This window comes from Artemia sp. Qi Xiang Cuo, chromosome 18 (genome assembly GCF_049724085.1).
Source record: "Artemia sp. Qi Xiang Cuo chromosome 18, ASM4972408v1, whole genome shotgun sequence".
Taxonomy (NCBI): domain Eukaryota; kingdom Metazoa; phylum Arthropoda; class Branchiopoda; order Anostraca; family Artemiidae; genus Artemia; species Artemia sp. Qi Xiang Cuo.
The window spans coordinates 18,148,393-18,172,183 of NC_142811.1; the positions used below are offsets into that span (position 1 = coordinate 18,148,393).

Genomic DNA, 23,791 nt, shown 5'->3' on the forward strand with positions numbered 1-23,791 from the left:
CTTTTTTGCTTATTATTTTTGTTATGATTTTAATATTATTTTACCTAAAATGCAAAATTTGGCTTTCCTAGCCTGTGATAGATGTTATCAATAAAGTTTTATTCTCATTGTAAAGTTTTTAATGTAAAATCTGAGGAAAGCAATCTTTCGTTATCTTGTTTACAGAACTTTGTCATCCCTCACTTCACCCTGTACAAGCTAAAAAATTAATTTATAAAGGTATTCCACAAGGAGGATTAAGAAGCAGAACATACATACTTCATTGCAAGTACTACAAACAAGAACTACACCTGATGGAAAATTCATTTAAATGAAGAAACAGTTTATATGAACATAAACACAGGATAGAAATAGTAACGTAAACTTTACAACAGAACAGCAACTAAGTAGCATGGCAACATCTGATTCAGTTTTTAGTCATCAGCCATAATAATTTTGTCCTTTGATGATGCTTACAAATTTATTCCCAGAAAAGAAGAATGAACAAAAGATTGGGATTTTGCTAACCAAACCCAGAATAAAGAGAGGCGAATGATCTGAAATTCAGGACGCATGCCTTGATTGTCTACAGCTGATTGAGAAAAACAGCCATAAAAATGTTTCTGCAATAAAAAAAAAAGGTTGATTTTTCCCCAGGTCAAGCAGCTATTTCTACAGACTGGGACACTATTTTCTAATTCTTCTCAACTAAAACTACTGGTAGCATCGGACGTAGGTCACTTACTAAAATATTTGTTGATGTAGAACAAATGCAACTTTCGAGAAGTCATCAATGGTTAGAGGGCACAAAAAACAAGAACATTTTGGTTAATTTGTTTTGTATAACCATTTGGTTCCATTAAAAATGTAGACACAGAACAAGATATCAATGGGTTAGAAACCAATGGAAAAACGGACCCATATACAGATATAATCTTAGGCCAAATACAAAATGTTTACTCGTTCTGTTGGTTCTGAACGTAAAAAAGGAAAAAAAAACGTTCCAACTCTTTTGGAGATAGGTTGGGTTCATGTGGCAAGGTATATTCTTAGCAGCTTTGGTGGTATGGCCGAAGGGTCAGAATTAAGCATCTTGTCCGAATCCTTATCCTCCAATAGGGATGTCCCCGAAGTCTACCTCAAAGCTGTGGAAGGGCAGACCTCCCCTGCAAATTGCCTCTTTCAGTTCAATGGGGTGTTAACACAATGGGGTAGTCAAAGGCCTGAGGAACCATCAGTAAACTAAATTTGCAAGAAACATCATGAAATGTTGGACCAGAATAAGAGACCAAATCATGCTCCAGGCAAGTGGCATGTCAAGGAAATTGGCGTCCTGAAAAAAAAAATCACAAAGCAGGATGCACAATAAAGATGCTGAAGCAAAGCCTGAGAATAGCAACCTGGGACGTTTGTTCCATCAAATCTGATAAAATAAAGGCTTTTATGGCCAGGGAAGTTTATCATTATAAGTTAGATGTTCTATGCCTAACAGAAACCAGAATGAACTTGACTTGAAGTTCTTGCTTGGCATCATTGCCAGCGTAGAGGCAACCAGATGTCAGCCCTGTTAGCTATCTCCAAAGTGTTCTATCCTGGGCAAGGGTTGGAGCTTCAACAGCGTCAATGTTCCAAGTAGTGAGTCGAACATGAAAAACGTCTGCCCATCTTTTGTGTGGTCTACCTCTGGGGTGTATCCAGTCATTTGCTGTTGCATCCAAAGTCAAAGATGAGTCATGCAGGTATTTCAGTGGATATGTGAAGTAGATGACCCTATCAATGCAACAAACAAGACTCAACTGGCTCAGACAGCAATGGCAATTTAAAAGACCAGAGGATCTCCAAATTCTTTGCCCTGTTAAACCATCCAACACGCTCAATTTTGAAGAGGTGTTTTGTCTGGACAGCATCTATATTGAACATCTACATCACAGTCATTGGCCAAGTCTCTGACAAATACAGCATAACACTAGCTATCAAGGCAGAGACAAAAATAAAATGAAATTTGAATGAATTTTGCCAAAATGAACAGATCAAAAGAGATCAGATCAAAAATATAATCAACAACCTAGTGGGTGCAAGAATTTCACCTCTACAGCTCTGGATCCAGTTTACATGGCGCTAGGTTCCTCCAAAATGAGAATCCAGAATCAGCAGTCTTAAAATAGGAGCTGATATCAAACCACACAGAATGTATCAGGATGTTGAGTCCCCCATTTAACATCAGTCATCACTTCCTATACACCTCATGTGACCCCCAAAAAGATGAAATCTATGATCTGCTTCAACAGACAATAGATAATTACCTTAATCAAGACCAACTGTTCATTGCTGGAGCCTTTAATGCAAGGGATTAGTCCCCGGCTTGCCCCCTCTGAGCATGCTAATATTAGACCACATGGACAGTCAAATTCCTCGCCCAATGCCACTGCCACTAGAGGAGTAGTATCCATCTCATGTATCACTGCCATCAAAAGAAGAAGTCAGCAAACTCCTTAAAAAACGCAAATCCCAAGGTGAGAACTCCTTTCCAGCAAAAATTTATAAAGCAAGCCCAACACTTGTGGAAGCCTTGATGAACATACTCAGTAAAATCTAGAATGTTGATTATGTCCCTAAGGACTGGTGCAATTTCACTATAATTCATATCAGAGACAACACTATAGCATTACCTATAGTAAAGGCTATACAGTTCCTATATTTTATTATTTACTTATTATTTTTTTTCCAGAGTTCTAGTGCCCATTTTAAGAGTCAAAAGTGATCAGAGGGCAACTATCCACCCCTTTTGCCCTTTTTCCCCAAATACATCCAATAAAATTGGTTTAAAATAGTTCAAAGATCATTTAACAAAAACTCTGGGGTCGACACAACCCCCCAGGGCTCAGGGGCAGGCGTTGCAAGTTATGCCCTGGTGGCAAATATGGTTCTTAAGGAAGGGATGCTTTTATAAACTTCAGAGCGCACTCATTTGATTGGAAATTAAAAGTTCTAGTTAACTTTGTCAGAGTCAAAAGAGATCAGAGGGCATCTAGCCCCCCCCCATACCCTTTTTTCCCACAATACATCAGATAAAAATCTTGAGAGAGGCATTTTGTTAAAAACAGTTCCAAGGTCAGAAGACAAAACTCCAATATCAACCCAACTGCCCATGGCCCAGAGGGAGGCATTGTAAGTTATGCCCTGGGAGCATATAAGGTTCTTATGGAAGGGATGCTTGTTTAAACTTCAGAGAGGCCTCATTTGATTAGAAATTTAAAGTTCTAGTTTACTTTTTAAGAGTCAAAAGTGACTGAAGGGCAGGTAGCCCCCCCCCCCCATGCCCCTTTTCCCCAAATAAATCTGATAAAAAATTTGAGGTAGCCATTTTGTTAAGAATAGTTCAAAGATCATATACCAAAACCCCGGGGTCGACACAACCCCCTAGGGCCAAGGAGCAGGCACTGTAAGTTATGCCCTGGGGGCAAATATGGTTCTTATAGAAGGGGTGCTTGTATAAACTTCAGAAAGGGCTCATTTAATTGGGAATTAAAAATTTTAGTTCACATTTTCAGAGTCAAAAGAGATCAGAGGGCTACCAACCCCCTCCCCAAGCCCTTTTTCCCCAAATGCATCAGATGAAAATTTTGAGATAGACATTTTGTTAAAATTAGTTGAAAGGTCAGATAACAAAACTCAAATGTTGACACAACCGCCCAGGGGCAGGTGTTGTAAGTTATACCCTGGAGGCATATAAGGTTCCTATGGAAGGGATGATTGTATAAACTTCAGAGAGGGCTCATTTGATTGGAAACTGAAAGTTTTAGGTCACTTTTTAAGGGTCAAAAGTGGTTTGAGGGCAGCTAGCCCCCCATCAAACCCTTTTTTCCCCAAATACATTTGATAAAAATTTTGAGGTAAAACTCCAGGGTTGACACAACCCCCCAGGGCCAGGGGGCAGGCATTGTAAGTTATGCCCCGGGTACAAATATGGTTCTTATAGAAGGGATGCTCATATAAACTTCAGAAAGGACTCATTTGATTGGAAATTAAAAGTTCTAGTTCACTTTTTCAGAGTCAAAAGAGATCAGAGGGCAACTAGCCCCCCCCCCAAGCCCTTTTTCCCAAATGCATCAGATAACAATTTTGAAATAGACTTTTGGTTAAAATTATTTTGAAAGTCAGATAACAGAACTCTGATGTAGACACAACCACCCAGGGTGCAGGGGCAAGCGTTTCAAGTTATACCCTTGGGGAAAATATGGTTCTTATAGAAAGGACGCTCATATAAACTTCAGAAAGGGCATTGATTGGAAATTTAAAGTTCTAGTGCACTTTTTAAGAGTTCAAAGTGACCAGAGGGCAACTAGTCCCTCCCCTTTCCACTTTTCCACTCCTTTTTCCCCAAACCCATCCAACAAAATTTGAGATGACCATTTTGTTAAAAATAGTTCAAAGGTCAGGTAATAAAAAATTTAGTGTCAACACAACCCCCCAGGGCCCAGGGGTATGCATTGTAAATAATGCCCTGGGGGTGAATATGGCTCCTGTAGAAGGGATGCACATATAAACTTCAGAGAGGGCTCATTTCATTGGAAATCGAAAGTTCTAGTTCACTTTTTCAGAGTCAAAAGAGATTGGAGGACAACTAGGCCCTCCTCCCTTCACACCATTTTCCCCCAAGCCCACCCATCCGATAAAAATGTTGAGATGGCGATTTTCCCAAAAATAGTTTAAACATGAGATATTAAAACTCCAGGGTTGCCACAGCCCCCCAGGGACTGGGGACAGGCACTGTAAGTTATACCCTGGGGGCATACATGGTTCTTATAGAAGGGATACCTGTATAAACTTCAGAGAGGGCTCATTTGATTGAAAACTGAAAGTTCTAGTTCACTTTTAAAGAGTCAGAAGAGATTAAGGGGCAATTAGCCCCCCCCCCTCCCCCCACGCCCTTTTTCCCCAAACTTAGCTGGTAAAAATTTTGAGATAGCCATTTTGTTAAAAATAGTTCAAACATCAGATAATAAAAACTCTGGGGTTGACACAACCTCCCAGAGCCCAGGGGTAGGTGTTTTAAGTTATGTCCTGGGGCATATAAGGTTTTTCTGTAAGGAGAGGTTGTGTAAACTTCAGAAGTGGCTCATTCGATTTGAAATTGAAAGTTACCTTTTTATGAGTCAAAAGGGGGAGGGTGGGGATGGTTGGTCAGTGGGGCAGGTTGAACACTTGTATATTTGTTGAAAAAAAATAGCAAACTCCTACTGAATGTGAGGAATTACAGTGCAGTCATGCCATGAAAAATGGCAGCAGTAGCCTCCATATGAAAAGATTGGACAAAACTTTTCTCTTTTTTGGTGAGTTTTTTTTTCAGAATTGTTGCTAGACTTAATGTTGTTTTGAGAGAGAATGAGAAGGCCAGTCTCAGAAATGATTCCAGGGTAGAGCAGCCTATTAATTGGTTTCCTTTTAGGCTTCGAAGCAAGTTATCATCATTATTAGTTTTTCATGGAGCCGTGTTTGTGTTCGTGCGTCCTGTGTGGGGCAGGTTGGACATTTTTTTGGGGGTCAGGTTGGTCACTTTGAAGGTGCACTGTCCAACCTGCCCCACTGGGTGAAAAAAAAAAGAAAATTCACATTTTTTCCATAAGTACAGATCTTTATCATTATTCGTGGTTATCGTTATGTTATCTTTCTAGGCGAGATCCAACAGACATGCGGACTTACAATAGAAAAACACAAAATGGGACCATTTCCCCAGAAGTCATGAGACAAGCTGTGCAAAAAGTACAGGAAGGTAGAAAATTTGCCACCATTGCACGCGAGATAGGTATCCCCCACTCGAATCTAAAACACAATGCCCAGAAATTCTCTGAAGAAGGTCGTACAAGTGCAACCAATGTTATGCTAGATCAGTTTGTGACACGGTATAAAACACACATAGTTTTCACGGCTGAACAAGAGAAAAGTCTTGAGCAATATCTTGTCAGAGCATCCCATCTTTACCACGGACTGTCACCAAAAGAAGTCAGAACCTTGGCATTTGAGTTTGCAGAGAAACTCGGTAAGGATATTTTTCATTGGGAAGAAGCTAGAACAACTAGTAAGGTGTGGCTCTGGGCCTTCTGACAGCATAGCCCAATGGTTTCTCTCACATTTCCAGAAGCGACAAGTATTGCAAAGGCAACTACTTTTAACAAACCTTTAGTCAATGCTTTTTTTTACACATATGAGGAACTGTTGCATAAACATAGTTTTACTGCTTGTGATGTTTGGAATTCAGATAAGACTAGCCCCACTACAGTTCAGAATTCAAGAAAAATAGTTGCTGAGAAGGGAAATAAACAAGTTGGCACGATTACATCTGGAGGAAGATGCGTACTAGTTGCCATGTATACCGCTGTGTCAGCTCAAGGTACTGTTATCCCACCATTCATGATTTTCCCAAGGATAAAGTATCTCCCACATATGATGAAGGGATCTCTACCATGGAGTGTGGGTATTTCTCACTCTTCAGGATGGATGCCTGGAGAGAACTTCATTAGAGCACTTCATTCGCCATGGCAAGCCAAGTGTTGACAGACCAGTGCTGCTTCTAATGGACAATCCCGCCAGTCATATTATCATTGAGTCACTTGAGCTTAAGAGAAAGTCACACATTATTGCATTAACCTTCCCACCCCACACAAGCCATAAAACGCGGCCACTAGACAGAAGTTGTTATGGCCCATTCAAGGCATACTATAATGCTGCTTGTGATGCATGGATGACAAAGAATCCAGGATAACCCATTTCTATTTATGACGTTGCAGAAGTAGTTGGAACTGCCTTTCTTTGTGCTTTGACTCCAACAAATATCACCTCTGGATTCAGGGTTGCTTGAATCTGGCCCTGCAATCGCCATGTGTTCAGGGATGAGGAATTCCTAGCCGCTGATGTTACCAACCGACCTGAGCGATCCAATATGTCATGAAGAACTGTATCCGATGCTTTTGATGCAGAAGATAGTTCAAGCCACTCAGAGGCAGAACTAGGGTGTCCGAAAACTTCTCAAGCTCCTGTGGCATTAGTGCCTGCTGCTACTAGTCCAGAAATAGTTAGCTATCCAAAAGCTCCACCAAAGAAAGTAATGCAATCAAACGAAAGAGGGGCAAATTTCAAGTTCTCACAGATACACCAGTAAAAATGACTTGATAAAAGAACTGTCAGCTAAAAAGAAACAAAAATTGGGAAGCCTGTGTTTAGTGGGATGAGAAACACCAGTAAATCGAGCAAAAAGACTACAGAAGTAAGGGCACTTTTCGCCAAAGCGGATGCAAGCTCTAATAGTGAAAGAGAAAAGGTCTTGAATGATGACTTGGATCTTGATGCTGATATGGATGACATTCCAACTGAAAAGGATGAAATCAGTGTGAGTGATTTCGTTCTTGTGGCATTTGTCGGCAAGAACAAGAAAAAATACTTTGCAAGAGAAGTGAAGGAAGAAACGAGCAAGGGATATGTTGTGACCTTTCTTTGTAGGAAATCATGTAGGAAATCCTTTGTTTGTCTTGGGGAGTACTCAGTTGAGTAAGTCATATCTTTTTCAGTTTTTGTTGTACTTGAAGCTGAACAGTTGATAATTGAAGTGGAAAAAATTGTATTTGAAGCAAAATATACACCTTGTAAATGAAACAATACTACTACTGTAATTGTGTCAGGTATTGGAAGTAAAACAAAGATGACCCATTTTGTGATCAACCTACCCCATGCCCATGACCAAGCTGCCCACCCCTAGGGCACATTGGTCACTTTTGACCTCACCTGTTAAAAATGTTGGTGGAAAAAAAATAATGGTTGCATAAACCTAATAAAAAATCAAAGAAGCTAGAACAAAGAATGCTACATCTTTCTATGTCAAAATCATTCTTCTGGCCTTCATACTATGGCTAAACTTTCTATTAGAACAAAATGTGACCAACCATCCCACCTATCAGAGGGCATCTACCCTCCCCCCCCCCAAACACACGCATATCCTTTGTTCCCAAATGCATACAATCAAAATTTCAAGATTTCTAGTTTGTTTGCAGTAGTCCAATGATCAGATAACAAAAACTCTAGGGTCAACATACCGCCCCCAGAGCCCAGAGGAAGTGCTGTAACTTATGCTGCAGAGGCATATAAGGTCTTTATAGAAGAGATGGTTGCATAAAATTTGGAGGGACCTCAAATGACACACCCCCTAGCATTAAATCTAACCCCCTAATATCGTTTCATTTGCAGTTCAAATTGAAGGATAGCTCTATATAGTCTACTGCTTGTGAGTGGTTATCTCTTATGTAAAGTTAATAATGTAATTAATTTTTTTCTGTTACTAAGTTTTTGACAACAGAGAACTAAAGGTCATAAAGGCAATAAGGTTTTGACGTTTTATTGTTTTTTTTTACTTGTGCACTAAGATTAGTGAAACCGGGGCCATGATGGGAAGTTTTTGCACAGCCAGTCCCACCCACCCCTTAGTATCACACCCCCCCCTTGTGCCTTTTCCCACAAATGCACCATCAAAATTTTTTTCAAAATTTTGAAATAGCCATTTTGTTCAAAATAGTCTAAATTCAAATTACTACAAATTAGGAGTTGAGAAACCCTCCATAACCCCCGGGGCAAGGATTGTAACTTATGTAAGTTGCCTAGTATTAGAATATAAGGTCTTTGTGGAAGGGGTGGTCGTATTAACTTTGGAGGGGGCCTATTTGATCGGAAATTGAAACTTCTAGTTCTTTTTAAGAGTCAAAAGTGATCAATAGGCAACTAGCCCACGGCCCACTTTTTCAAAGGACATCCGGTCAAAATTTTGAGACTGCCATTTTGTTCAAAAAAGTTCAAAGGCCAAACAACTATGCTTCTGGGGTTGACCCTCCTGTCCCCAGCCCTGGGGAACTGGGTCTGAGTTATGGAACTTGCTTATAGTTAGGTTGACACTTTGTTTACTTCAATACTTGGATTTAGTGATTTACGCGGCTAAAAGTTATGAAAGTTGCTTATTGTTACTTTGTTGTTTTTTTACTTTGATATTGTTATTTTGATACTAGTTTTAATACATTGATGAACATTTGATATTAAAAAAAAAATTGATTTTGAAATAAGGAATTTTCAAAAACCTAAAACTTTTATAATCAAAAATAAACAAAGATTAATTTTAAAAAAAAATCCAAAAAAGAAATTTTTCAAATAAAAGTAAATGCTATTTTAAACTTAAGATCAGCAGATACAAATACCTGTTAAAATTCAAACTCAAAACGACCAGAAATCAGAGGAAACACTGTAGCGTTGTCTATAGTAAAGGTCATATGGCTCCAACGTATTATTATTTATTTATTATTATTTCTTTTTTCCCAGAGGAGCTTCATAAGGAAGGGGTCGTTGTAGAAACTTCAAAGGGGGTTCATTCGATTGGAAATCGAGAGTTCTAGTGCCCTTTTAAATAGTCGAAAATGATTGGAGGGCAACTAGCCTCCCCCCACGCCCTTCATTCCCCCAAACACATCCAATCAAAATTTTAAGATAGCCATTTTGTTCAGCGTAGTTGATTTTTAGATAGAAAATATATTTTTGAGGAGGACAATCCCCCGCAACCCTCAGGGCAAGGGTTTTAATTTATGCCCTGGGGCATATAAGGTTTTTATAGAAGGCGTTGTTGTAGAAACTTCAAAAAAGCCTCATTCTATTAGAATTTCAAAGGGCTAGTGCCCTTTTTAATAGTCAAGTGATTAGAGGGCAACTAGGCCCCCCCCTCCCATCATTCCCCAAAACACATCCAATCAAAATTTTGAGGTAGCCATTTTGTTCAGCATGGTTGATTTCCAGATAGAAAATATGTTTTTGAGGAGGATACTCCCCCACCACCCTTAGGGCAAGGGTTTTAAGTCATGCCCTGGGGGCATATAAGGTTTTTATAGAAGGCGTTGTCATAAAAACTTCAAAAAAGGCTCATTCGATTGGAAATTCAAAGGGCTAGCTCCAATGTTTTATTGTTTATTTATTATTTTTTTCCCAGAGGCACTTCATATGGAAGGGGTCGTCGTAGAAACTTCAAAGGGGGTTTATTCGACTGGAAATCGAGTTATAGTGCCCTTTTTAATAGTCAAAAATGATTGGAGGGCAACTAGCCCCCCCCCTACCCATCATTCCCCATTCGTTCCCCATCAATCAAAATTTTGAGATAGCCATTTTGTTCAGCATAGTTGATTTCCAGATAGAAAATATGTTTTTGAGTAGGACAATCCCCCACAACCCTCAGGGCAAGGGTTTTAATTTATTCCCTGGGGCATATAAGGTTTTTATAGAAGGCGTTGTTGTAGAAACTTCAAAAAAGGCTCATTCTATTAGAATTTCAAAGGGCTAGTGCACTTTTTAATAGTCAAGTGATTGGAGGGCAACTAGGCCCCCACCTATCATTCCCCTAAACACATCCAATCAAAATTTTGAGATAGCCATTTTGTTCAGCGTAGTTGATTTCCAGATAGAAAATATGTTTTTGAGGAGGACACTCCCCCACAATCCTTAGGGCAAGGGTTTTAAGTCATGCCCTGGGGGCATATAAGGTTTTTATAGAAGGCATTGTCATAAAAACTTGAAAAAAGGCTCATTCGATTGGAAATTCAAAGGGCTAGTGCCGTTTTTAATAGTCAAAAGTGATTTGAGGGCAATTAACCCCCCTCTCATGCCCAACTTTTCCCCAAACAGATCTAATCAAAATTTTGAGACAGCCATTTTATTAAATGTAGTCTTAAGTTCTGGAAATTAGGTCTTTGAGGATGACAACTCCCCCACAGCCCTCAGAGCAAGGGTTGTAATTCAAGGATTCTTTACAGCTCCAATGTTTTATTGTTTATTTATTATTTTTTTCCCAGAGGCACTTCATATGGAAGGGGTCGTCGTAGAAACTTCAAAGGGGGTTCATTCGACTGAAAATCGAGAGTTCTAGTGCCCTTTTTAATAGTCAAAAATTACTGGAGGGCAACTAGCCCCCCCCCCCCCTACCCATCATTCCCCAGTCGTTCCCCATCAATCAAAGTTTTGAGATAGCCATTTTGTTCAGCATAGTTGATTTCCAGATAGAAAATAAAATTTTTAGGAGGACACTCCCCCACAACCCTCAGGGCAAGGGTTTTAAGTTATGCCCTGGGGGCATATAAGGTTTTTTATGTAAGGTGTTGTCATAGAAACTTCAAAACAGGTTCATTCGATTGGAAATTAAAAGGGCTAGTGCTCTTTTTAATAGTCGAAAGTGATTGGAGGGCAACTAGCACCCTCCCATGCCAATCATTTCCCCAAACACATCCAATCAAAATTTTGAGATAGCCATTTTGTTCAGCGTAGTTGATTTCCAGATATAGAATATGTCTTTGAGGAGGACACTCCCCCACAACCCTCAGGGCAAGGGTTTTAAGCTATGCCCTGGGGGTATATAAGGTTTTTATAGAAGGCGTTGTCGCAGAAACTTCAAAAAAGGCTCATTCGATTGGAAATTCAAACTAGTGCCCTTTTTAAGTCGAAAGTGATTGGAGGACAACAGCCTTGCCCCCCCCCCCGCCCATCATTCCCCCAAACACATCCAATCAAAATTTCTAGATAGCCATTTTGTTCAGTGTAGTTGATTTCCAGATAGAAAACATGTCTTTGAGGAGGACACTCCCCCACAACCCTCAGGGCAGGGGTTTTAAGTTATGCCCTAGGGGCATATAAGGTTTTTATAGAAGGCGTTGTTGTAGAAACTTCAAAAAAGGCTCATTTGATTGGAAATTCAAAGGGCTAGTGCCCTTTTTAATAGTGGAAAGTGATTGGTGGGCAACTAGCCCCCCCCCCCACGCCCACCATTCCCCCAAACACATCCAATCAAAATTTTGAAATAGCCACTATGTTTAGCATAGTTGATCTCCTGATAGAAAATATGTTTTTGAGGAGGACAATCCCCCACAGCCCTCAGGGCAAGGGTTTTAAGCTATGCCCTGGGGGCATATAAGGTTTTTATAGAGGGCGTTGTTGTAGAAACTTCAAAAAAGGCTCATTCAATTAGAAATTCAAAGGGCTAGTGCCCTTTTTAATAGTCGAAAGTGATTGGGGGGGCAACTAGCCCCCCCACGCCCATCATTCCCCCAAACACAACCAATCAACATTTTGAGATAGCCATTTTGTTCAGCCTAGTTGATTTCCGGATAGAAAATATGTTTTTGAGGAGGGCACTCCTCAAATGCCCACCTCTCCCTCTCATGCCCATCTTTTCCCCAAACACATCCAATCAAAATTTTGAGACAGCCATTTTATTAAACGTAGTTTTAAGTCCTGGAAATTAGGTCTTTGAGGATGACAACTCCCCCACAGCCCTCAGGGCAAGAGTTTTAAGTTATGTTCTGGGAGCATATAAGGTTTTGTATAGACAAAATTGTCGTATAAACTACAGAGAGGGCTCATTTGATTGGAAATTGAAAGTTCTAGTTCACTTTTTGAGGGTAAATAGATATTGGAGGATAACGAGCTCCCCCCCCCCAAAAAAAACCCTTTTTTACCCAATGCAGTCAATCAAATTTTTAATATAGCTAATTTGTTAAAAATAGTTCAAAGATCATATAACAAAAATTCCGGTGTTGACACAACCCACCAGGGCCGGGGGGCAGGCGTTGTAAGTTATGCCCTGGGGGCATAGGCCTATATGGGTCTTATGGAAGGGATGCTCGTATTAACTTCGAAGAGGGGTCATTTGATTGGAAACTGAAAGTTCTAGTTCTCTTTTTAAGAGTCAAAAGAGATTGGAGGGCATCTACCCCCCCCCTCCACGCCCTTTTTTCCTCAAACCCATACGATAAGAATTTTTAGATAGTTTTTTTTTAAATAGTTCAAAGACCTTATAACAAAAACTCAGGGGCCAACACAGCCCCCTAGAGCCCGAGGGCAGGTGTTATAGGTTATCCCCTTGGGGAATATAAGGTTCTTATTGAAGGGATGCTCGTTAAAAATTCAGAGATGGCTCATTTGATTGGAAATTGAAAGTTCTACTTAAGTTTTTTCAAGTCAAAAGATATTGGAGGGCAACTAGCCCCCCACGCCCCTTTTCCCCAAATGCATCCAATAAAATTTTGAGATAGGTATTAAGTTAAAAATTTCTCAAAAGTCAGATAACAAAAACTCAGGTGTCGTCAAAACCCCTCAGGGCCCGGGGGCAGGCGTTGTAAGCTATCCCCTGGGGCATATATTTTTTGTATGAAAGGGATGCTCATATAAACTTCGCAAAGGGCTCGTTTGATTGGATATTGAAAATTCGAGCTCACTTTTTAATAGTCAAAAGAGATCCAAGCGCAGCTATCCCCCAGCCCATATGATGAAAATTTTGCGATGGACATCTTGTTAAAAGTAGTTCAAAGGTCGGATAAGAAAAAATCCGGTTTCAATAGAACCCCCCAGGGCACAGGGGAAGGCGTTCCCAGGGAAAGGGTATGTATAAGAACCATACATACCCTAAGGGCATGTATGGGTCTTATGAAAGGGATGCTTGTATAAACTTCATAGAGGGCTGACTTGATTGGAAATTGAAGGTTCTAGTTCACTTTTTTAAGAGTCAAGAGAGTTAAACTAGCCCCTCCCACGCTCTTTTTTCCCCAAACCCATCCCCTACAAATTTTGAGAGAGCCAGTGTTTTAAAAATTGTTCAAAAATTAGATAACAAAAACTCCCTCCAGAGCCTGCAGGATAGGCGTTGTAAGTATTGTCTGGGGGGCGTATATGGTTCTTATGAAAGGGATGCTTGTATAAACTCTGGACAAGGCTCATTTGATAGGAGATTTAAAGCTCCAGTATACTTTTTAAGAGTCAAAACATATCCGAGGGCAACTAGCCCCTCCCCCCCCCGAAACCCTTTTTTCCCAAGCCCATCCAATAAAATTTTTATAATAGCCATTTTATTAAAAATTATCAAAGGTCAGATAAGAAAAATGCCTGTGTTGACAGAATCCGCCAGGGCCCGGAGGCAGGCGTTATGAGTAATGCTCTAGGGCATAGATAGTTCTTATGGAAGGGATGCTTGTTTAAACTTCGGAGTATAAACCTCGTATAAACCTACTGCATCATTGGCGCTTTACCGAAAACTATATGTGTCTTAAACAGTATTAGAAAGTATAAACAACATCAAATTGAGTATTTGATGAATAATGATATTAATTGTTGAAAGATCCATCAGTTCAAGAATTTATTTCACTGTAATTGTATTTTTATTTTCAAAACTGTCAGAACTGGAAAAGAAAATATTTGTAATATAATTTGTTTTCAGTTATGTGCCAATGATGCAGTAGGCTTTTGGTTTTTATTTACAGTTAAGAAAGCAGGCAGTATCCAAAAGCTTGTCTGTAGGGAAACTATATTTGTCTTTAACAACTTTAAAAAGAGCTAATAAATTAAACTGAATATTTTATGTATAACGTTATTAATTGCTGCAAGCTCATCAGTTAAAAATTTTACTATAATTTTAATGTTTATTTTCGATATTAGGTACAAAAGAAAACATTTGTCATAAAATTGGTTTTCAGTAAAGGGTCAATGATGCAGTAGGTTTTAGACTTTTACAGTGAGAGAAAAGAGGTCATACCCAAACTCTTGTTTGTGATGATTTTCGTTTGTTTCAAGCTTGATTTGCATATTCAATTTAAGTTTCACTCGTTTTAAGATTTATTTATTAATTTACATTAATATCTACTGTATGTTTGTTTGTATTGATTGTTTATTTAATTTCTGTTTGTTTTAAGTTTCATTTATTTTTCAATAGGAAAATACTTTTTTTTCATTTTAAGCTGCATATTCATATTCAATCTAGCATTACTCGCTTTAAGATCTATTTATTCATTTATATTATTACTTGTTGTATGTTTTTTCTATGATTGCTTATTTAATTTCTGTTCGTTTTGAGTTTCATTTATTCTTTAATAGTAATTTCTGGTCGTTTTGAGTTTGAATTTTAAAATGTTTTTTTATATGCTGAGCTTAAGTTTAAAATGGCCTTTACTTTTATTTTAAAAAATTATTTTTTGGAAATTTTTTTTTTAATTAATTACTATTAAAGAATAAATGAAACCCAAAACAAACAGAAATTAAATAAATCATAGCAAATCATATCATTGCAAAAAAAAACATGCAACAAGTAATAATATAAATGAATAACTAAATCTTAAAGCAAGTAATGCTTAAATCAAATATGCAAATCAAGCTTAAAAAAAAAAAAAAAATTTGCTATGGGAGTATAAATGAAACACAAAAGAGACAGAAATTAAAGAAACAATTAATGAAAACAAACATACAATAGATACTAATATAAATGAATAAAATAAATCTTAAAACGAGTGAAACTTAAACTGAATATGCAAATCAAGCTTGAAACAAACAAAAATCCCTACAAACAAGAGCTTGGGTATTGCTTCCTTCTCTCACTGTAAAAGTCTAAGACCTACTGCGTCATTGGCGCTTTACTGAAAACTATGTTTGTTTTATATGTTATTTGAAAACTATGTGATTCTGTTCGTTTTAGGCTTGACTTACATTTTCAGTTTGAGTTTTATTTGTTTTAGTATTTATTTTCGCATTTATATTAGTAGCTACTGTATGTTTAAATGCTCTGATTGTTTATTTAACTTCTGTTTGTTTTGGGCTTCCTTTATAGTACCTAACTCTTTGAAACAGAGTAGTGTGTTTACTAAGGCTGTCCAGCATCCCCAATTCTTTTTAATTTTATAGTAGATTGGAATATGAAGAATATATGGAACAAAGAAGATGGCATTGCGTTTTCCGCTGAAAGAAGCATGGATGACTTCAAATATTCTGATGATGGTGCCTTGCTATCCAAACATTGATACAGACTCTTTTATACATTTTAATAGAGATCCTATTGACAAAGATGAAGAGTTCAAATATTTGGGATCATTTATGGATGCCAAGGGTGAAGCATTCAACAAGGTCCAAGGTAGGATCAGCAAAGCTTGGTCTGCCTTCAGGCAACTACACAAACCTCTGTGGTCAAAATAAGAAATTGAGCTCAAAACAGAACTCAGAATATACTTGGCATGTATGCATTCCAAATCTATAGGCTGTAAGATTTGACCACCCAAGGCAGAAGAAGAATGACAAATAGATTGTCTTGACTGGAAACCCCTCAGAGCAATTTGCAACATCAGATAGTCACAACAAACTGGGAGCTACCAGCTCATGAACATGTGGGGACAAAAGCTTACAGTGTCCAGCATGACCAAGAAAAGACACCTCAAGAGATTTGGCCATGTAATTTGATGCCTAGAGGGGACCCTAGCATGCCAAGTTCTTACTGCCGTGCCTCTCTCCTCTTGGAAGAAAAAACTGGGAGGTCAGATGAAGTCATGGCAGAATGTCATGAAGAAGAACATCAAACCACAAGGCAGTTGCTTCTAACTTTAAATGTGTAATAGTTTGACTCATAGTCTACAAAAATTTAAGAAATCTACACCCTTTTTAAGTATACATTGGGGTTATTGAAATTTACAACTTACATATTTGTAATACCATCATATAATTTTCAATTGCACTAGAGAAGATGTCCTCAGTTTCCTAGAGTTATAGGCTCCTAAAAAGGATAAAATCACCTCTGAAACTTATGCAAATTGATTTCAATTGCCAAAAACTAATGAAATCATGAAAAATCCCCAGAGTCTGCTTAACAAATTGATATAAAAACTGAACCTTTAATAAGTAATATCTAAAACAGATTTTAAACAGCTCTCTTTGCATTTCTCATTAGTTGATTATCCTTCCATTAGGTCCATAAGACAACAAATTGAAAAAAAAAAAGTTCTCATATATACTCTAATAAAATCTGGTGGAGACTTGTATAATAACTGTGGAAAATCTTTGGTTCTAGTTTTTTTTATCTCTTTTTGTTTTGTTTTCTTGTTTTTTTTGTTTTTGTTTAAGAAACAAAATCTTTGTGTTTCATAACCTGACTGAAATTAAAGTAGGAAAAATACAATTATTTCTTGTTCAAAAATTTGCAGTGAGGGGAATAAAATTCATAAGACAATGGCCACATTTAAATAGTTCAGTGGGTCTTTGCATTGTGAATATAGTAGATACATAATTATCCAACCCTCAGTTATACAGATTTGTGATTATCCAGACTACCAACCCCCATCAAATACTATTTCAAATGGCATTTATATATGCACAGACATGCCCAGGCAAGTATTACATACCCATGACCCAATGCTATCTCTGGTGCAGGTACATCTACAATAAGCAATATTAAGAAGAATGCTGATCTATTTTCTTCCAGGAATTCTTAAAAGAATGGAGTATTCAGGACATTACTTCTATTCCCAATCACCCCCAGCCTAACGGATTGGCTGAGAAAGCTGCAGCTATTGCCAAAGGCATGATAAAAATTAAAACTTGCAAAAACTGACCTGTAGTTGGTATTACTTCTATTTTGAAACCCACCCATTTAGGGACTCATTTTGTCAGTAAAATTGCTAATGAGCAGAATGACCAGGTCTGCACTATAGGCCAAGCATCAAGGTTGAAGGAAAGAGAAAAACAGACTTTATTACAGCGTTCATGACAAGGCTCGAAGTCCCCTGAGCATTGGGCAGGCAGACAGGTTACAGATGGCAGATGGGGGGTGTAAGCTGAAGCACTTTTAGGAATGATACAAGTTGTAAGCTATACAATATACACAACTTTATAGCACTTCCTTCTGAGTGGGCAAATTAGGCTACTAAAATAGAACTGAAAAAAAGCCATATTAGCAAGAAGCTTCACAACCAGAACTTTACCTTACTAAATTATAGTTTATGCTAAAATCCTGTTGAAATAAAATATACAGCATTTTCAAAAAACTAGAACATATGTATTTTAGGCCCTGTATTCATTCCTAAAAGATTCGTTCACCTGACTAAGCTAGTTTCTAAGATATGCCTAACAAGAAGACCCCCAACTAGAACTTCCCCATACTAAATATTATTAATAAATACATAATATTAATATATTTATTTATATTAGTAAAATATATAATATTAGTATATCTATTTATTTTAGTATGGTATTTATTAATAAATACCATACTAAATTATTATTTAGTAGAAGTTATCCCTCTAATCACCTTGGACATGACCAACAGTGGTCACCTCCTATGCCTTTGATGCATAAGTGTAATTTAATCAATATCCTGGGGGGGGGGGGAGCCTGAGTCAATTTGGTAAATATTAAGCAGTTCATAGTATTGACCAAAAAATAAAGTAAACATACCAATAGATGCCATTTTTTATGCTGTTTCTAATATAATAATTGCTATTCTTGCAAATTCAAATTTAAGCCCTTTTAGGACCCTTGAAAATAATAATTTAATTATATATGGGTTATAACATTTGTTTCTAACTTACTATTTTGTTATAAATCCATTTTGTAAGAGTTATATAATTCACAAACATTGATTTGTCAAGATTAAGCTGAATAAAATTAATTCAAAACATGTTGAATTCAAAAATTTTAAAACGTCATGTTGTCTTCTTATTCTGTTAGGCTGCTTGAAAATTGGTGTTTCACCTATATGTCAAAAAATATCAAAGCTGACACAAGAAACATGGCAGATGGAAAAGTAGGAAAATTGTTTTGAATTTTTTATCCTATTTAATTGTGACAAATCAATGCTTGTGGATTATATAGCTGTAACAAAATTGATCTTATAATGAAATAGCAAGTTTTAAACCAATGTTTTAACCCTTTTTATACCAAAAATATTTTTTTTTTAAATATCATTTTCAAGGTTCCAAAAAAGGCTTAAAACTAAATTTACAAGAAAAGCAGGTAAATATTTTGCTGTTCACATTATTGACTTGCAAATAATGTGAACATACCACTAGATGCTGTTTTTTATGCTCTTTCTGAATATAATAATTGCTTTTCTTTCAAATTTAATTTTTAAGCCCTTTTAGGACCCTTGAAAATAATAATATCATTCTATATTTTTTGGATATAGGCCAAAAAATGGGTTCAAAATTTGTTTCAAACTTTCTGTAAATCCATTTTATAAAAGTTGTATAATTCATAAACATTGATTTGTCAGGATTAAGCTGCATAAAAAAATCAAAACAAATCTGCCATGTTTTCTTCTTATTCTGTTAGACTACTTAAGAACTGCCATTTTGCCAATATGTTGAAAAATATCAAAGCTGACACAAGAAACATGGCAGATGGAAAATTTCAGAAATTGTTTTGAATTTTTTATCTAACTTAATTGTGATAAATCAATGCTCTTGGATTATTTAACTTTAAAAAAATGGATTTATAAGCAAGTAGTAAGTTTGAAACCAAAATTTTAAGCCTTTTTTATACCCAAAAACTGGAAATTTTTTGTCATTTTCAAGGGTTCAAAAAAGCCTTAAATTTGAATTTTGTGAGAGAAGTGAATATTATAGATATATATTTCTCACAAAAGCCCCATGGGCTGTGGATAATACAAATACAACAAAATGCATATACCATAATAATAAGTTCAAACACCTTTGAAAATAACACTACATTAGAAAACCCTCCCTATGTCTCATCCCCACACTCACGAAATTTCCCAAATTTCTAATATCCAGTTTGCAACTACTTCCTATTTTATTTTCTAAACACCTTTTATTCATGACATCCCTCCCAAATATTTCCCAAGTACATTCAATTCTTCACAATGACACATAAAATATTCTAAATCTTCAGACTCCTTGCACATCAGACAAGAGAAGGGACCACTCTGTACCTTAACTCTCCCTAAATACTTCCTTCTCCCCCCAAGCGGCGTAAAATTCCTCCTCTTACTGATAAGACCCATTTTAAAGTATCATTTTGGAGCCCAAATTTTAAATATATTTCTTCTCCCCAGGCTTTTTTAATGTTTCTATATATTCCAAGGGATTGTGACTTAACCTTGTCTTCTTGACAAAAATACAAAAACAGCATAAAGCACCTTGTCTTCTATATTCAGAAAGAGCATAAAAATGGCATCTAGTGGTGTGTTCACTTTATTTGTAAGTCAATAATATGAACACTAAAATATTTACTGAAAAGCCATTATTATATTCAGCAAGGGGATAAAAAATAGCATCTAGTGCTATGTTCACTTTATTTGTAGGTCAATAATTTGAACTACTAAATATTTACCATCAATTTTCCCAATTCAAGTAAAAAACAGTGAAAACTGGAAAATGAGCAATTTGGTACCATAGAGACCAAAATATACTAAAGAAAATGTAAAATTCCACTTCAGCTACTTTTGGCAATCATGGAAAGGGGTTAGGTTAGGAAAATGAAACTTTGAGGGATGAATCTACTGGCTAAAGTATGTCCTGGGAAGGTATTTTGAAGTACCTACCTCCTCTCCTTCTTCCTCTAGAGGTCAAGGCCATACCCAGGGGGGGAGGGGGTGGAACCCCAACAAAATGTTTGTCTTACTCATAAAAACATAACAAAAATGGATATAAACAAATTTTTCATGCATTTTTGAGTTTTTTGTGTAAACCCCAGCCTCTCCCCAAAAAAAATCTTTGAGTAACCACCCCCTGAAAAAGTCCTGGGTACAGCCTTGCTAGAGGGTCCTGAAATTTGCCTATATGACAGGTCTAGGCTATAACTATTGAAAATTTGACAAAACAACATTTTACCTTAATTTTGAGTTGTTAGTTTCTTTTCCTCTGGCTTTAGCTCTGAAAATGTAATTCCTGTTATTTGAGTAGCCAAGAATTTTAAGCCATATCAATGGGTTTTTTTTTCAAAATTTAGGAAATGTATTTGTATATCTTTAAAACCTTGTACATTGGATTATGCAAAGTTGTGCAGCAATTTTGAAAACAATTTTGTTGTACTTTATTTAAGTTGAAGAGCTATTTTGCTAGGTTTCACTTTTATAACCCATAGATTTTGAAGGTCAGGAACCCTATAGAGGGGGAATCCTTCACTAATAATGTCCCCATGAGGACTGCTGCCGAGGTCCTGAAGAAGAGACTTCCAACACAAACCAAACATGTCCCTACGGCCCATAATGACTCCTTCCCTTCTTTGACACCTAACCACCATCCAGTTGAGGACCTGAACAAGAAATATATGACCATGTTTGAAGGTGTTACAAAGCAGATCTCTTATCTGGCTGAGACAATAACATCACTTTGCAAACATAACATATTTTGCAAGCAAAATAACATCTCAGATACTGCCAGCTAATCTTCAAAATACAGCCCTTAGCCTGACCAAAATTGCTGAAAACCTAAATAGAGTTGAATCAAGCCCTACAACCAGTAACAACCCTCCACAAACCACCAGCCCCAGGGCTGCTGAAAGGAAACGAAAAGGAAAGGAGGCTATACCTAGCTCAGAAGGTAGTAGTAATAAGCTACAGAGACCCACTCTAGCCCCCTCACACACAAATGACTAGCTCACTTTTAGTGTTCCAACTAAATATCTGGGGATTCAACCAAGCCAAAAGAAAAGAACTCCAAAATATTTTAGTCAGGCATGCTCCTGATATTTTCCTACTTCAAGAAACTTTCTTAAAACAGGAGAATACTGTCCATGATTTCAAGGGGTACAATATTGCCCGCTGGGACAGAGTCCACAAAACAGGTGGTGGCCTACTGTCACTTGTGAAAAATTACCTAGCTTTTAGAATACATGACCCCAGTCCACAAGGGGAAGTGGAAGTAGGCATAATTGACATAAAACTACTGGGAAGCAACAAGTGGATTAGTATTGCTAACTGGTATGCCTCAAAGACAAATAAATTCTCCCTGAATCAATTCAAACTGATTGTGAGTGCATGTGGCTCTGTGGAAATAATTAGTGGTGATTTTATCCTGCACCACAGAATGTGGGTTATTGTATCAACAGAAGATCCAATTGCAACCCCTCTAACCAATTACATCCTGGAACCCATAAATAAGTTGTCCCTTGTCACCCCCAAAGACCTAAATACACGGCTGAACCCTCTCACAGGCAAGTACTGGTATTTATTTAGCCTTGGCCCCCTCATAAGGAGACATGTTAAGAAAACAATTCTTACTTTAAAATATGTATAATGATCCTAGTTCTTATATTATCCAAGGGGAGAACCTTTATCATCAAGTCTTTCCTCTAAAAATCTTAAAAGGAGAAAATGTTTCCAATCATTATCTAATAAAATTACTTCAGCAATCATAGCTTCTTCAGAAAGAATATTTGGTTACAAACAACCTCATCCCAAGAGAAAAAATTCTACTCCTGTATGGAACAATAAATGCCAGAAAGCCTACCTAGAGAAGAAAAAAGCAAAAAATAACTTCTCTAGATACCCTCAATTGAGAATAAAATAGTTTTCAAGCAAAAGACAGCAGAATTCAAAAAGACACTAAAGGCTGAGACACAAGATAGATGGAGAAGGCTCATTGAAGACAAATTTGGCCAATTTTGATGTAGAGATGTTCCGAGGAAATTGTGATGATCCCCCCATGGCACTCGGGGGAAGGGCGATAAGTTATGAATTTTGTCTGTTGTTTACATATAGTTTCTGTTAGGCTATTTGGAAGTAAATAGACTATTTGAGTGAGGGAAATTTTCCGCAAGGGGAATTTCCAATGGGAGAATTGTCCATGGGCAGGGACGTTTCCAAAGATGAACTTACAAGGAGAAGTATTAGACGGGAGAATTTGTTAGAACTCCTATATCAAATTTATTTTACTTTCTCTTTGCCGATTCAATTTAACATCTAGAGATGTTCCGGGGATATTGTCCGGGGTAAATTTTCAGAGAGGTTAAAATTGCCTGGGACATTTTTTTGTGGTAGGGAGGGAGTTCTCAAGGGGAAATTTTCCATGGGAAAGTTTTTAGTGGGTGTAATTCTTCGTGGCGGAATTTTCTGCAGGATATATTCTCCATGTGGAAATTTTTCGCGGGAGAAATTCTTCATCAGAGGATTTTCCGTGGAAGAAACTTTCCATTCGGAGGATGGGATTTCAATGAAAAATTTCCTGTTTAAGGGGCTTTTCGGCATGATTTGAAAAAGACCAAAAATTAAATGAAAGACAAGTCTTTTTTTTTCAAATGAAAATAGACTTAAGAGAAATTTCTTGGTGAAATTGTCCACAAGAAAATTTCTGGGTGGAATTTTCAGCAGGGACGGATTTGTAGTCGTGATTTCCTGGCATTAAATGAAAACCAAAAATTAAATAAGAAAAAGTTTTTTCAACGGAAACTAGGGAGAAATATTGAAACTAAAAACAAAAAGAAATCCTACCGTATGTGAGGGGAGTTACCCCCTCCTTTAAAGAGTTCCAATTATTTAAAAACAGCTCCTGAAACACAAGGGCTACTTAATTAGAATAAGAAGCTTGTTTTTAAAATACTAGAAAATACGTGTATGAAGGGCAACCCTCTCATATACGGAATAATTTCTGTTCGTTTTAAGTTGTAATGATGAACCTTACTTTCAGTTGAAAAAACCTGTGTTCTTTTATTTTTATTTAATCACTGAAAGGTAGAACAAATGCTCAGGGAAAAAAACATTGACATGTTGCTGAGTTTGAATAGCCAAAAGTAGCCAGTAGGTCATCTTTCTTTATCCTGAGCCCAAGTAATTTCAAGTCTAGATTTCTATGACATTCACTCTTGTAATCGAAGTTTGTTTTATTGACTGATTTTCAATTATTCAAAGTTTAAAAAAATTGTGCAAAATGCCCTTTTATTATAATTTTTGGTACTTTTCTATCAGCCAGTACACACTCGAGAATTTGGATCTACAGGTACGGGGTAGAAACAACCGCTATGCTTGGGAAATAGATAGGAT

The 23,791-nt window shown here is 37.2% G+C and overlaps 1 protein-coding gene and 1 pseudogene across 5 annotated transcripts in view; one reads left to right on the top strand and one right to left on the bottom strand.

Moving 5' to 3' along the window:
* The window catches only part of fsd (transmembrane protein fates-shifted), a 34,622-nt gene extending 12,276 nt beyond the window's left edge, over positions 1-22,346 (bottom strand). Inside the window, exon 1 of one of the 5 annotated variants that reach the window (XM_089104001.1) lies at positions 22,302-22,346. Coding sequence is in view for 1 of the 5 variants with exons in the window: in XM_089104000.1 (XP_088960126.1) it covers positions 370-393 (24 nt within the window). In the remaining 4 variants the exon portion in view is untranslated. Of the gene's footprint in view, positions 1-369; positions 439-17,405; positions 17,415-20,642; positions 20,724-22,033; positions 22,136-22,301 lie in introns of those variants that run through there. The other 4 variants (XM_089104003.1, XM_089104002.1, XM_089104004.1 and 1 more) reach the window with 4 other exon arrangements.
* On the top strand, positions 6,346-7,528 carry LOC148941275 (uncharacterized; annotated as a pseudogene).
* Positions 22,347-23,791: the final 1,445 nt, after the last annotated feature.